The sequence below is a fragment of the Glycine max genome, chromosome 6 (assembly GCF_000004515.6).
Source record: "Glycine max cultivar Williams 82 chromosome 6, Glycine_max_v4.0, whole genome shotgun sequence".
Classification (NCBI taxonomy): Eukaryota; Viridiplantae; Streptophyta; class Magnoliopsida; order Fabales; family Fabaceae; genus Glycine; species Glycine max.
The window spans coordinates 15,764,084-15,781,013 of record NC_038242.2 but is presented as its reverse complement, the minus strand read 5'-3'; the positions used below and the strand labels follow the sequence as shown (position 1 = coordinate 15,781,013).

Genomic DNA, 16,930 nt, shown 5'->3' with positions numbered 1-16,930 from the left:
TGTCAAAAACATTTATGACTTCTTAAGTGAAATTTTTTGAATACCCTCTGAAGTCATAAATTATTTATGATTTCAAAATCATAAATAACTTTATTTAAATTAATATTTTTATTATTAGTTTTATTTAATATTTTTTTATTTAATATTTTCATATTTTTATATTGTTTTATTCAATATATTTTTTTGCTTTTTATATTTTATTTAATATTTTCTGTATTTTTTTTTCTAACGATAAGGATTTTTTTTCTTAAGTTTAATTTGAAAGTTGTACATATAGCCACAACTTCATTTTATTAATGTTTGATTTATAGAAAATCTATTAGATAAAACAATATAAAAATATATATACAAAAATATTAAATAAAACTAAAAATAAAATATTAATTTAAAAAATACTTATTTGTATATTATTTTTGCTTTATTTAATATTTTTATATTTTTGTATATTTTTTATTTAATATATTTTCTATAAATGAAACATTAATAAAATGAAATTATGATTATATGTATGTCTATAAAGTCGAACTTGTTGGAATGTACACAATTAGTTAAAAAATATTAACATTAAGGAAAAAAAATATAAAAAATATTAAATAAAAATATAAAAAATTAAATAAAATTAAAAAATATTAATTTAAATAAAATTATTTATAACTTTAAAGTCATAAATAATTTATAAAAAAATTAAGAAGTTGTAAATTTTACGACTTCAGTAGAAAGGAAAGAAAAAATAAAATCATAAAATAATTTACGATTTTGAACTTAGAAGTCATAAGATACCTTATGACTTATCCTTTTATAAATATTTATTTAAAATTTATCCCCATTTAGTAATTTAGAAAAAAAATACCCTTAACAATGGTTTCACTTGCTTTTTTTACTACTACTAGCATTTATTAGGATAAATAATCATTTTTGTGTATAGATGTGTAAAGCGTTGACAAATTCATTCCCGAGAGATAAAAATTTAAATTTTAATCCTCAAAAATGAAAAAACTGCGACAAATTCATCTATCCATTAACTTTTGTCCGTTATCGTTAATGAAAAAATTTACACAACAGATCCAGGGACAAATTTGTCATTACTCTACACATTCAAGGACGAAAATAACTATTTATCCAAAATATAATATAATTTTCATTTCCCCCTTCTAATCGTTGCAATCATAACATTGAAATAAACGATTAAAAAAATAAGAAAGCAAACATAAGTTACAACAAATATAATAATAAACATAATATGTTTATTATTCTAAAATTTCTATTGTATCAACATTAGATAATAACAAAATCAAGTTGAATCTCATTTTTTTTTAAGGATTAATTCAATGACTATACATTTTTGTTTGAGTATCATATTTTGAATAAATTACTGTCAATATTAGAAATTTCAGAGTAATAAACAGAAGTTAACGATAACGAATAAATTTATTGTACTTTTTTTTTTTGGGAATTAAAATTTGAATATTTATCCTTCCAGACGAATTTAACTCATTCACGGAGAAAATGATTATTTAACTCATTTATTAACTCAATTTGGTTACATGAGTTTCTTCTCTCCTTTCTCTTTTTCTTGTGTTTTTATGCGTGTGTACGATCACTCACCAACTGCCATGAATTGTCGTTGGCGGTTACATTTTGATAGAGTAAATGTTTCAGTCGGTCGTTGAAGAGAAGTTTCGGGTAAAAGATAAAGATGCACCTATTTTGTGGTGGATTGGAGCATTAAAAAAGAATGATATAGAGAAAAATAAAGAAAAAATAATAACAGATACAGATTATATTGAAAAAAATTAATTCAAAAGTTAGTTGAAAGTAAAAAAAAAAGTAATTTATTAGACTAGTTGAAAAGCGTGTTTAATAAAATTAGTCATTAAAATAGTTAAAAAGTATAAAATAATAAAATAATAATAAAATCATGATTTATTTAAAAATAATAAGTAATAAATTTGATAAATATACTAACTATAAAAAGAAAAAAAATAAAAATTAGAAACTAATATTTTAAAAAATACTACTTCAAAAGCATTTCAAAAAACAGTAAAAATTACTAACAAACTTATTTATCAAACAATCAAATAAGTTTTTTAACCAGTAAGAAAATTAGAAATTAATTAGGATGTTTTGCCAAACATAATTATAATATATGATGTAATAAAAAAAGGTGAAGATGGATAGAAGAAAAATGGGATGAAAGTAAGTTGTAAGAAAATGAGATACAAGATTACAATTAATCAAAATTTTGGAACACATTTGGAATTTTAAAAGGAAAAAAACTATTTAATTGTTTGGAGATTAAATATATAGGATATTTTGTTTCTTTCCTTCACTTGAATTAATTTATGTCGTTAATGATTTTATTAGGTACCAAAAGTTGTTGGATAGTTTGGCACTTGTATTCTTTAATTAAAATTAGTGGTTTAATTTTTTCGGAGAAATTAATTGAATGTCAAATAAAATGGTCTAATACATCTTAAGTATAAAAAAAAACTAATTTTATTAAGTGTTAAGTTGATACATGATTCTCATTTTAAAAAAATTAATGGCGTTTTAAAAGAGGAATGAGACACATTTTTAATTTATAAAAAAACTAGAATTAGTTACATTACTCTTCAAAAATTGAAAATTATCATTTTTTTTCTTAAAAAGAAAAAAGAAAATGCCGATCACATTAGTACCTGAAAAGAGATTGATGTAAAAAAATAGACGGAATTTATCAACTTCTTTTCATTTTTAACGATAAAAGTGATGTTGTAGGTTAATATTATTTTTTACTCCCTTACTTTTACACTTTCATATTTTACCTCAAGGTTTTTTTCTCCATTTAGTTCTGTCCTACTTTCCAAATTTCTCAACTTTTGTCAATTAATTTATTGACCATCTATTATAATTAAAGTGACGCCACAATAGATCACTTTTATAAGTGGTCTACCATAGATCATTTTTATTTATTATTAGATCAATTTTATTTATCAAATTCCTTTTCCAACTCCCTCCACAACTTCTCTTGGTTGTGGAACAACTTTTTTTCCCTCTTTCCTCTTTCATTTCTCTTCTCCACTCCTTACTCCCCCTCCCTCTTTGTAGCCTCTAGCGGCTTCTCCACAACACCATTGATGTTAACCTTTAACATTACCTTCCAACGCTTGCTCCAAGGAACAGACACAACCAAGTTCCACCAACAAATCAAAGCACATTTGTTTTGGATGGCTGAAGACGGGGTGAGTCATAACGGGTCAAGTTAGCTTATTTTACCATTATTTTCTTTCTTGCACATACATATATTTATTTACACACATAGATATAGAGACAAATACACACATATGTGTATGTGGAGGAGAGGATTAAACTATGTGGATGCAATGGATTGAGATATCCTTTTACATAGATAATATCTACAATAAACATATTAATTTAAAACTGTTTATTGCATCATTCATATACATCAAAATTAGCATAATATATACTCTTAAAATATACAAGAAATATGAATAATTTGGTTAATTTAACCAATTCATTAATAACATTAAAATAATTCAATTGAAACTAACAATTTGTTTGTTTGGTGAGAACTAGCTCATTAATAAAATGGTTAAGTGTCAATCATAAAAAAAAGAATAGTATGAAATTTTGAATGGAGGTTTCATATAAAGATCATCTAAAACATTGCTTTTCTTTTAAGTTTGCACTAACTCATCCAAATCAAACATAAGATAATTTTGAAGTATGTACTAAAGTATAATGTTTAGGCAGTGTTTGACTTAATTTTTTTTGGGCTTTTCTTTGATGATCATGACTTGGTTTATTTGTTTATGTCATGTTGGTTTTGATGATGCATTTGTATTTGTAAAATGCCTTGTATAGTGAGAACACTAGGATCATAGGTTGCTTGATTTTCTATATTTTGCATGATTGTGTGTGATGCATGCATATTAGATAGAATTCCTTATTTGAATGACTCACTTAAGTATCCATATGGTAAAATTGAACTAGTAATTAACTTAGATTTAAAACTGAACAAAATTTTGATTGAAAAATCTTAAGTTTTGAGCCAAGAACAATATAATCAATTACTAGAACATATTGATCCATGATTTGATCACTCTATTTTCTAGAATTTGCAAGAGTTCACAAATGGTTAATTATTCACTTAAAATAATCGATTATTTGGTCAAGAGAAAATTCACTTAAGATTTCCACTCATTTAATTTATTCACTTAAATTAATTATTCACTAATTTAATTTATTCAACTACTTTCCCCTATTTAAACCTCTGCCACCCCTTGACCAATGCCCTCATTCCCTATCTCTTTTGTCTTTCCCCCTTTTTCTTCGATGCTTTCTTCGACAGAGCCTCCACATTTGTCACTTGAAGCTCCTTTGCCACCTCAACTTTGGCAACCTCGACTGTATCTAAGTATCTTCCTTTGTCAACCATAAGCTTCTTTATTTATATTTAATTTATCTTTTGGGAAAATTTGTTAACTTCCCTACCTTTTTGTTGCATATTTGGTTAAGAACTGGGCTCTTATAGAAGAACCAGTTCTATAGGTAGATGTCATATCATTTTACTCCATTACTACACTGAAATAAGAAAAAAATTCTTATTTTAATAACCCTATTTAGAATCAGACATGGGAGATGCCGAGATGGTCTAAAAGTTCGTTTGAATAAATATTTTAAAAAATAACACATTCAGAGAAAAATAAAATAAATTGAAAGATAAATTAAATCAAACGTTTAACATAAATTATAATTAATTTATATACTTCAACTTTTGATGAATTCTCTTATCTAATTCCACAAATTGCTATAAACTTAACAAAATCCAAGTATTCTTACCTTATAACAGTCTTATCAGTGAGATTTTGCTATAAAAAACTCTTTCAAATTAGAAATTAATCTAAATTGCCCTAACTCCAAATTTCCAACCCATAATCCCACCGAAGTTTCTGATCATTTTATCTTTTTCAAGTTTTTTTATTTCTTAAAAAATTGATTAAAGCAATTAATCCCAAACTGTTGTTAAACAAGCTCACTCTAAACAAAATCTCACTACTTAAACCGCCTACTAAAAGGGGCATTCCTAGGTGCATTGCTTGTACTCTCAGCATTAAAAAAAATCTCAAAATGCCCTTTAGTGTTTTCTAGTTGCTTTTAATTAAATTTTTTTTATAGTAGTGCACTCATTCGTTCCTTGTCGCTGTTTCTTCTTATTTTTTCATTGTTGTGAGAGGTGCATTGTATCGCTTCGGTCTAGGTGAAAGTTTTACGAAGGTATGTCGGTGGTGGTTGTGGTGATAGTTGGTTTGATTGTTAACGAAGATACTTTGAAGAGGTAAGTCGGAATTCTACTCTTTTTTTGCGTAAAATACAGATTAAAGAATTTGTAAGTTTTATTATAACTTATGAATTAGTTAATCCGTATGAGTTATATAGGTTACGTAATCCGTATAACTCATACAAATTAATTAATCCGTATGAGTTATACAAATTTTTAATTTTTTAAAAATTAAAAAAAAAATATTTAATATTTTTAAAATATAAATATGTTAGTATGATTGTTAAAAAAATTAAATTAATGTGTATAGAAAATTTATTTTTTTATTTGAAATGTAATTCATATTATTGTTTTAAATATTTTTAAATAAGTGTAGATTGATAATTAATTTTTAATTATTTATTTTTATATTTTGGAAATAGTATTAATTGTAAGATAATTTACACTTTTAATTTATGTACAATTTATTTGAGTTGTTGTGATCTAAAAAATTGATTGTTTTGTGTGGTCATAATTTCATGAATTAGAATTAAGTTGAATAAAATAATTGATTTTACTACATATGATTCGGTTATAATTTTTAATGTATTATATGACTATGAATTATCTACATGTGGATGATGTCAGCTTTTGTTATTGCAAAGCTTCATTTGAATCACGATTATCTTATCTTCTCTCTCTAGGACTTTTTCAATAACTTTGCCTAAAGCACAACTTAATCTCTAGTTCTAACCACAATCATTCATAAATAAATAAATTATTATATATATATATATATATATATATATATATATATATATCATTTTTTCAAATTTTAAATTTAATTAATTTTATATATTGAATTAACTTCTTTATTAAAAAGCAACTTAAAAAAACACTATAATTAATTAATTACATACAAAAACAAATATATAATAATTATAAATATATTTATAATTAAAAATAAAACAATAGTTTTTTCAAAACAAAAATGAAAATAATACATTTTTTATTAAAATATATTAACTATTTCAAAACAACATTCTAAATAATATATTTATAATTAAAAAAATACAATAACTATGTATAAAAATTCAAAATAATATATTTTATTTAAAAACAAACAATAGCTATTTAAAAAAAAATTAATATATTTACAATTAAAAAAATAACTATTTAAAAACATAATTAAAAAAACTATTTTTATTTAAGAAACAAACAATAGCTATTTTAAAAAAATAAAATTAATATATTTACAATTAAAAAATAACTATTTAAATATATAATTCAAAATAAAATATTTTTATTTAAAAATAAACAATAGCTATTTAAAATAAAAATAAAATTAATATATTTACAATTAAAAAAATTCACTATTTAAAAACATAATTCAAAATATAATATTTTTATTTAAAAAGAAACAATAGCTATTTAAAACAAAAAATAAAATTAATATATTTACAATTAAAAAGAACAATTACTATTTAAAAACATAATTTTAAATAATCTATTTTTATTTAAAAAATAAACAATAACTATTTACAAACAAAAAACAAATTAATATATTTATATTTAATAAATAAAATAACTATTTACAAACAAAAATCAAACTAATACTTTTTATAAATAAAAAACATTTACTATTTAAAAAATAAATAAAATTAATACAGATTACATCATCAAACTAATATGGAGATTAAGTAATTTGTATAACGAATACGAATAAGATAATCGGTATGGGTTATACGAATTAATTAATCAGTATGTGTTACACGGATACAAAAACAACAATAATGATTGAAAATTAGAAAAAGAAAAAAAACAAAAAAAAACTTACCTCGATAACAGAATACCACAGTGGTGGTGTGGGCAGCCTCAATGGAGCAAAGGAATGCTAATGATGGTGGTGGTGCAGCAACAAAAATGCAGAGACGGAGGAGAGAGGAAGAAGTGCTGTGACCGAGGAGTATGAATATACCAGGGAGATGATTTTTAAAATTTAAATGAATGAACTTCACTTAAATTGCTGGATGTACCTAGGAGAAGCCTACTAAAAGAGGAATTCGGCCCAGAAAACAAAAAGTCTTAACAAGCCCAAAGTAAAATCCTCACAGCTTCAAATCTGAAAGAGAATAAAAATAAAAACATGAGACAAGGAAAAAATAGGGGCTCTTGTTCGACGGCTTTGATGGAGGAGTTGCAAGCAATGGTCGAGCAAAGGTTGAAGGGGGAACACAAATGATGCCAATTTCTGGAATCCGATGAAAATAGTGAACGTGATTATTTCTTTTTATTGTTTTCACAAGTGTGAAATATTGGTATGGATTGAAGAGGAAGCTCAAAACGATTTTTTATAGGATATCATATGCAATTCACTAACACAGGGTCAAATAACAGAGAAATATCATATGCAATTCACTAAAAACAAAAGGATGCGAGTATAATATATTCTAAACTTTCATGTAACAAAACCTATTTAACTCAAATATATTTTGTACCTCTATCTTGCTCTCTTATTGTGCTTAAATTTTTGTTTTACTTTTTGTGCATGTTCTTTTATTCAAATTATACTCTACGATTTTGAAAATCTCTACCTTCTTTCTGTTTCTTTGGTTTATTTTTTCCGTCCCGCCTTTTTAATAATTAACTCCTGCCCTCCTTTGTTGCGTGCTTTTTTTTTAATCAGCCCTTTTGAACTCTGAACGCAATCAATTTAACTTATTTATTTTCTTAAATAAACTAATTACTTGTTTTTTTTTTAAATTTAATTTTCAATTTTTATATTAGTTTTTTTTTAATGACAAAAACTCATGCTGAATAAAAGCTTCAATTCTATGAACTTAAAATAATGATCAACGAGTTGCTTTTAGGGATGTCAATAACTAAGTAGAAGGTTCTACTCTAGTGTTGAGAATCTGGTGTAACCTCTGGTAAGTGATGGTGGTGCTCTTAAGTCTTAATGATAATAAAGACTTTGACGTCTAGAGTAACAATAAGATAGGAGATGCCATACGGCACCAGAGTTTGCCTTTGTTATTTATAGGTGTTTGGTGATATATATTCATAGGTCTCATGAGATTTTCTAAACTAATGTCATCAATCTTAATTACTAGTAAGGTAACTAGGGTATGGTAAAATAGGAAATAGTCTTTAAGATAATGACCTGAATGACAATCTCTTTGTCAATACTTAATTTGGTTTAGACCTAAATAGGACATGGGGCCTGAGATTCTAGCATGATGCCATACCTTGTCTGGAATCGACATGCCAGAAAAGGATGCATCCCATTCCCAGTGCAATATATGATTTCAAGAATCCTGAACCTCGGTTAATGTTGATCATCCCGGGCTAGGCAACTATGTTACTTGCTATTTACACTTTGGTTTTTGCTATGTACATCCCCATACCCCTTTTTACATCTTAATTACCCATTATATTCTTTTTCAGAGACGCCTACACCCCTTGAAATCCCTTTTCCCTTCCAGAAATGATTTTTTTTTGGAATAATATATACCTATTCTGAAAATTTGTATTTCCAGAATTATGTATCATAGTTTTGAAAACACATTTTTGGAATACGTAGATGTTATTCCGAAAACACATTTCCAATAGTAATAACATATCACTTAAGAAAATTGATGTTGTAAATGCTTGTCTTACACCCCATATTATGTTAGTGTTATTTTCATATTATGATTTGTATTCTTTAAATCTTATCTAAAACCTTATTTTTATTTTATCTTTATTTTTCTATAAACCCTAATTTTGAACTCCATTTGAAGGAAAAACGCATAATAACATACCTAAATATCGAAGAAAAAAATACTGAAAGCCAAATAAGGTGAGAGATAAAAAAAATTAAGGTAATAAAAATCAAAACATGAAAAATAGCGTACCTAAATATGCCAACCAAATAATAGCTTCTTGCTTTGAGAGTTTGATGACAAACTCAAGTTTCTTCAAAATTTGCTACTCTGAACGTACACTCAACGAAATTAGAGTGTTAATATAAACCCTGAAAGTAGGAATAAAAAATAGAGATTCATAACTTTTGGTTGATGTATTGATTATCTTTCTATAGTGGTATTAACGTCACCGTCTCAAATCTCTTTTTCTTCGATCTCCTCCGAATATCTTAATCATACTTTTGAGAGACTTGGGGTGATTACAATTCCATGACAGAAAGTCTTCATATGGGACATTCAATCACTTGAAGTTGTAACTTGCCTTGCAAAAGCTAGCTTCTAAGCCTTGGTAACATCGTTAGTTCCAAGTCCTCTAATTTCATAAGAACTCTCTCATCTAAAGCATCATCACATCACCTTTATTCCACTTCCTTGTTCTAATTCCTCCGAGTTCACTCACCTAATCCATCACCCTAATTCTCACTTTCAACTTTCTGTAACTCCAATTTCATAGAAGCAATCTCATTTTGTGCATCACCACCGTGACTCTTTTCAACAATAGTCTCTATATTATCAGACAACCGTATTCCAAGCACTTGGAGCTGTAGAAGCTCCTTAGCCACAACTCTTGGAAAAACATGATGCAGGGCACCACAACAGCTACTTTGTATTTCTTTCAACTTGCAAAAAAAACCTGAAGAGAAAACACATAATGTTACATGTAATATACACAATATTATACAATGAAGATGGGTGAAGATGAGATTAAAAATTAAGATTTAAAGAACAATAAAAAATATGATGAAAATAAGATTTTAGATAGAATTTAAAGAATATTAATGATAGGATAAAAATAATACAGGCAAATATGAAGTGTAAAATAAGCGTTTACAATGTTAACAATCTTAAGTAATATTTTATTACTATTGGAAATATCATTTCCAGAACTATATATATCATAGTTTCAAAAATATATTTCCAGAAGTAAATGTTATTTCAAAAAGAAATTCTCAAAAAGAAAAAGGGATTGCAAGGGGTGTACTCTTTTAAAGAAAAAGAGTATAATGGATAATTAAGATATAAAAAGGGGAGTATGAGGGTGTACTTAGAAAAATGGAGGTTTAAATAGAAAGTGCCAATATCTTGGTCTAAAAGCATCTGGCCTAACAAGAGGCTAGTTGCCTATCATAGTTCAAAGGGAGAGACAGGTTTAGATCACTGTCTATACAGATAAAAGAAATATTTTTCAATTATCATTTTATTTATTTATTTTAAATCATCCTTCTTTTGTTTTTCTTCATTCAATTTTCTATAACTTTTTGTCAAAATAAGAATAAAAATTGAAATAGTGCAAAATAATTTAATTGAAATTGGCAGTTTGGTTAGTAGGTGAGAATGGTGAGAAAATAGGAGAAAAATATAAAAAAAAAAGCAAGTTTGTTTGGTTGTATAAAAATATGTATGGAGGAAATTAAATAGGTATGAATAAAAAGGTGTGAGTTTCACACATTTTTATTTTATCTGAAATATGCAAAAATTATATTGTTTGCATTTTCCAACAATAATAATAATTATGAATGTTATTGCATGTCAAAGTAGTTGTTTTGCCAGAATTTCATAATTAATTATGAATTTATTCTTCATAATGGATTATTATCATTATTCTTTTATTTTAATTTTCTTAATGAATTTGACTGGAATGAGATACTGCAACACCAGCCACGCAATGCAAGTGCACCAACTACAGACCCCCAAAAGGAGAATCGTTCCACCCAAGCATTTGGTGGATTACATCTAACAAATTATGTTAGAATTGCTGAGCTGGTAGCTCGTTAATTAGTGGCTAGGAAATATGCTGCCCCATGCTTGAGAAGTATTCTTTTTCTTAACCATGACCAAAAGAGTGTGCAGGAGAGGATCCAGATTTCTAATAAAAAAAGAATATGACTAAAAGACTGATAATCAAAATTAATATAAACTTCCTTCTAACTAACTAGGTATTAGCCAAAGCAACAACAAAAAATGTACTGAGAGACCTCAACAAAAATAATGCAAATAATAAAGTGTATATATGAAATGCATGAAAATTATTGCTCCTGTAATTGAGTGGTGTTAGTATGACTTATCTAGGGTTTTAAAAGAAATTTAAAAAGAGCAATGTCGTACTTCTAAATTATGACTTGCTCCGTGTTAAAAAAATCGCATGGCAAAGTCGTACTCCAAATAATATACAATTAACTTGTTCAAACTTGATTAAAAAATAATAAACAGACTAAGCCCAAGTCGTACATAGAGAGTAAAACAAAATCCCAAAACTTCAATACAAAATGCATCGCCCGTTATTTTTTATTTAAAATAATAAATATCCAATTAAAAATAAGTCTCTAACCTCACATATGAGTGACTAAGCCTTCTAGATAAATATTGTAAATTTCGAGTTACATTACACTATACAAGTTAATATATAACTATTTTTTTTTCCGCTGTGCTTTAAATGATACCCCTCATGTCACTTAAACTGATCAGCTCATGACACTTCCTCTTTTTTAAATTTAATATTATTTTATATTTTAATGCTAAAATATTTGTAAAATGTAAATGAAACGACAACTGCGGGAACAAGGATCCCGCCATTGGTAACTGCGGCACTCAGCCTAAACCGCCAGTACGAACGGCGGGACAGGCTGAGTAGGAGAGAGAGAGGCTGTACCGCTGGTAGGGCTGGCGGGACGAGGAGAGAGCCATGCCGCCGTTCCTCCTGGCGGGACATGCCAACGTGGCAGTCCCGCCACTGCCTCCTGCGGAACACCTTGACGTTTCAGGCTTGCAGTGATGAGAAGCTAGGTAGGTGCAGGTTCTGAAAAGCCTATTGCATGTTCTGAAAAGCCTATTGCATGAACGTTAAAAAATTTTGAACGTTGAGTAAGTTTTCAGCTATAAAAAAAATTGGTTGAAGTTCATTGTTTACGCTTACATTTCTCTTTACCTGTGTTCTATTTCTCTTTGTTTCTTCTTCTGTGTGTGAGAGCTTACTGTGCTTGCGTGTGCTCGTGGTTGAAATTTCTTTGGTGCTTGTTGCTGTGCTTCCATTTCAAGTGTGCCCTTACTCTTATTTTCACATAAATTCCTGGTAAGTATTTTTTAAGTAAATCTGTTAATATATATTATAAGTTTAAGTTAGTTCTTATTAAGAAATATTCTAAGTTAGTTAGTATGTAAATAGTAGGTTAGTTATTATTATCAAAAGTTCTAAGTTTAAATTAAGAAATATTCTAAGTTAGTTAGTATGTAAATAGTAGGTTAGTTATTATTATGAAAAGTTCTAAGTTTAAATTAGTTAGTATTCGTAGGTATTTTTTTTACGTATTAATAGATATTTGAATGTTAGGTTAGTTAGTATGAAAATATTATTTGGTTAGTTAGAATGAAAATTTTATTTAGTTATTGTATATATTGTTAGATATTATTTGGTTATTGTATATATTTGGTTGAAAATAATATTTGGCTGAAAATTTTATTTGGTTATTGTATATATTTGGCTGAAAATAAAATTTTGCAGAAATAATATTTGGTTGAAAATTTTATTTAGTTATTGTATATATTTGGTTGAAAATAATATTTGGCTGAAAATTTTATTTGGTTATTGTATATATTTGCCTGAAAATGGTTACTGAAAATATTATATATTTGTTTAGTTAGTATAAAAATATTACGTGTATATATATATATATTTAGTTGTTGTATATATTATTAAATTTTATATATGTGATATTAGCTTTTGTAGTATTAAGTATATATTTAGACGGATGATACTTTAGCCTAATAAATATATATACATGCATGATATTTAGGATGACACAGGTAATATTAGATTTTTTATTATTAGGCACAAGTTAATATTAACTTTAGGTATATATTTGTAAATTATAGACACACGGAAATTTTTAGTTTTTGTAATATTAAATATTTGACACTTAAATAAATAATTGTAATATTAGACACTTGACACACGTAAATTTATCTTTTTAGTATTATAATTTTGTATTTTAAATAAATGAGCTGATAATTTAATATTATTTGAGTTAATTATTTTTAGTTAGAATGCTATATATATTATTTGTTAGTTTTAATTTGTAGGTTAATATCATTTGTTATAGAAAATTTACGTGATTAAATATATGATACATTGTACATTATTATTATTTTTGTATAATAAATAATTAGTTAGTCTATATTTTATTCAATTATTTATTAATTAATTGTAGAAAAAAAAATAGTAATAAATTAAAGATTGCTTCACATGTATTTTAATTTATGTATAGAATATATTAAAAATTGGCCAGTTTGATTTTTTACAAATTTATTGTTATATATTTAAAGTTTACTAATAAATTAAAGTTTTCTTCACATGTATAATATTTTATTTTGTAGTAGCAATGGCATCTTCATCATCATCTTCATCACATATCAACATTAAGTCTGGCCCCATCGATACTGATGTATTATGGATGCAACCTAAGCATGTTTCAGAACATGTTTGGAATGGGGAAGAAGAAAGGAAATTACATATCAGACGCGCTGTCCCCACGTATCAAGGGGAAGAACAAATTCCAGAGCAAATTTTTCCTTTTCTTCAACAATCTGGTTTCGGGTGGATTATCAAAATGGGATACTTAAAAATAAATGCCTCACTAATTAGTGCTCTAATAGAAAGATGGAGGTCGGAAACACATACGTTTCACATGAGATGCGGAGAGTGTACTATCACTCTACAAGACGTCTCTGTGTTGTTAGGTATAAGTGTGGATGGTTTACCATTAATCGGTCCAACAAATCTTGATTGGGCTGATTTCTGTGAGGAATTATTGGGAGTCAGACCACAAGAAGGTGAAATTAAAGGTAGTGTGGTTAAATTAAGTTGGCTGGCTCACCATTTTGATCAAATAAATAATGATGACGACGAAGAACAAGTACGAAGGTTTGCCCGTGCATGGATACTGAGATTTATTGGAGGTGTCTTGTTCGTTGACAAAACCAGTAACAGAGTTTCGGTAAGGTACCTTCAATTTTTACGTGACTTTGAAGAATGTGGCAGATATGCATGGGGAGCTGCCGTACTTGGTTTTCTATATAGAGAGATGTGCAGTGCCACCGATTATAAAACTAAATCAATCGGAGGTATGTGCATCTTACTACAATTGTGGGCATGGGAACGATGTCCAACCTTGGCTCCAAAGAGGACTCCTTCCCAAATAGAAAATACACCACTAGGGCACAGGTGAGTCATTTTTAACAGCGTCTTTCATTTCAATAGAATAAATGGTTTTAGGGTATATTAAATTTTATTCTTTGTAGGTGGCTGCGACGTGGAAACCAACATATCGGCAATGATGATGTGAAAGTTTTTCGTCGCAAGTTGGATATTATGAAACGTCATGAGGTAAGAAGCATGCTATTGTATTTGTAAAATAAAAAATTATGTCTTATTTTACTACAGTGTTCACAACTATGTTGTTATATGCAGTTTGTGTGGGAGCCTTACCCATCAACCGTTATATCATTGTTGCCTCCCGTTTGTTTAGTCGGAAGTATCGCGTGGTACGTGGTGGTGCCACTAATTTGTTTCCAAGTTATTGAGTGGCACCAACCAGACAGAGTCTTGAGACAATTCGGGATGCAGCAACCAGTTCCAGAGTCTCCTTCACAACCCCTAAACATTCATGGCATAACATTAAAGGGGAAACATGACGAAAATTGGGGGCAATTATTCGCCCCAATGATTCAACAGTGGAATAATCGACATGCATTTAGGGTCGACGCTTATCCCCGACAAGAAGGCCTATTGAGTTTTAACTCGGACTACATGGTCTGGTATAGGCGAAAGACAAAGATGTTTGTTGACCCAGAAAATGCAAAGACGGCTACATTGGTATTTTTTTATTTTTTTTCAAATTTTAAGTTGAACTTTTATTTAATGATGGCCATTAATTTTCTTACCCTTATAAATGCAGGGTGAAGTTGCGGAGGCATTACAATACATGGTGTCTCCTCAAGGGAGGAAAACATGCACATTTGATGATCTTGTGCCTTATGTGGAAAAAATTACAATTTTATCCGAAGAGCAAGAGAGAGTCACTGAGCCAGTGTCACATGGTCCAGCATCAGAGCGTCAATTTCCCCCACAACAGTTTCACATGCTTCAATCAAGTATTGAAACTCAGGGGATAGACAGAAGAAGGGACACTGTTGAAGCGGAAGAATATTCCCAACAAATGGCGGAGCGTGGCCATGGAATGTATTACACGCCACAAACATTTGCTGAGTATCCGACACAGATGTATCAGTATCCTTTTCAGGGTCATGAAACTGATACTTCTGCAACCCAGCAATCGTTCGGTGGTTTTGCGGAAACACAAGCTCATTTTTCATGGCCCACAATGACCCCTTCACAGCAATATCATGGGCCAATTCCAACACCTAATGCCCCGTTAGGAACACAATGGAATGTACCGGGACAAATACCTAATACGGGTGACTTATTCGGTGTTGATTTGCGTCACGCATTTTCTGTGGAGGCTGACGAAGAAGAAGCGGGGAGGCATCGGGGCAGAAGAAATCCTGATCGCCAAGCACGAAGATGGGATCGACCATGTGGCACATCCTCACGGCATCACGGACACCAAAATGAATGATTTGCATGTCTCCGTTGATTAAGGCTTTGTTGTATATTTGTAATTTGACATTCATGCCGTAATGTATGATATTCAGTTTATTAAGGCTTACTTATGGATAGAATTTATGTCGCGTATCAAACTATAATAATCAATGAACCCTAAACCAAATAACAAACGTAGCCAAAAGGAAAAAACTAATGTTTCTAAGTAACGATGAACTTCAATGTGAACTAAACCCTAACCCATAAAACATAAAAAGTATCCCACAACCCTTAAATATGAAACACTAACCCTAACCTATAAAATATAAGCACTTAGCACTAAACTGTTCCGAAATAAACCCTAATCCTAAAATAAAAACCTAACCCTAACCCCTAAAAGTTAGCCCTAACCCAAACATGTTCAGCACTAAACCCTACCCCAAAAATACAAATAACCTAAACCTCACCCATAAAAATTAGTCCTAAACCCTGAAATTTTCATACCTAACCCTAACCCTAAAATAAAATAACTAAGCCTAACCCTACAAAATAAGAACTAAACCCTTACCCTTAAAATAAAGTAATTTTATTTCAACTTCTAAATGTAATTTTATTTCATTAGAAGTACACATTCAGAAAAAAGTAATTTTATATCAACTTCTAAATGTAATTTTATTTTTCTAAAAAATAAGAACTAAACCCTAACCCTTAAAATAAAAAACTTAGCCCTAAGCCCTAAATTAAATAAATTAACCCTAACCCCTAAAATAAATAACCTTGCCCAAACCCCTAAGAATTAGCCCTAACCCTTCAATGTTCAGCACTAAACCCTAACCCCAAAATAAAAAAGCTAACCCTAACCCCTAAGAATTAGCCCTAACCATTCAATGTTCAGAAATAAACCCTAACCCCAAAATAAAAAACCTAACCCTAACCCCTAAGAATTAGCCCTAACCCTTCAATGTTCAGAAATAAACCCTAACCCCAAAATAAAAAACCTAACCCTAACCCCTAAGAATTAGCCCTAACCCTTCAATGTTCAGAAATAAACCCTAACCCCTAACCCCTAAAAAATAAGAAGTAACCCTAACCCTTCAAATTTAAAAAATA

The 16,930-nt window shown here is 28.5% G+C and overlaps 1 protein-coding gene across 1 annotated transcript; it reads left to right on the top strand.

Moving 5' to 3' along the window:
• The first annotated feature begins 14,756 nt into the window (after positions 1 to 14,756).
• LOC121175064 (uncharacterized) lies at positions 14,757 to 16,337 on the top strand. The gene is made up of 2 exons (XM_041016585.1): positions 14,757 to 15,094; positions 15,177 to 16,337. The coding sequence occupies exons 1-2, from the start codon at positions 14,840 to 14,842 to the stop codon at positions 15,855 to 15,857; spliced, it is 936 nt and encodes a 311-aa protein (XP_040872519.1). The 5' UTR covers positions 14,757 to 14,839; the 3' UTR covers positions 15,858 to 16,337.
• Positions 16,338 to 16,930: the final 593 nt, after the last annotated feature.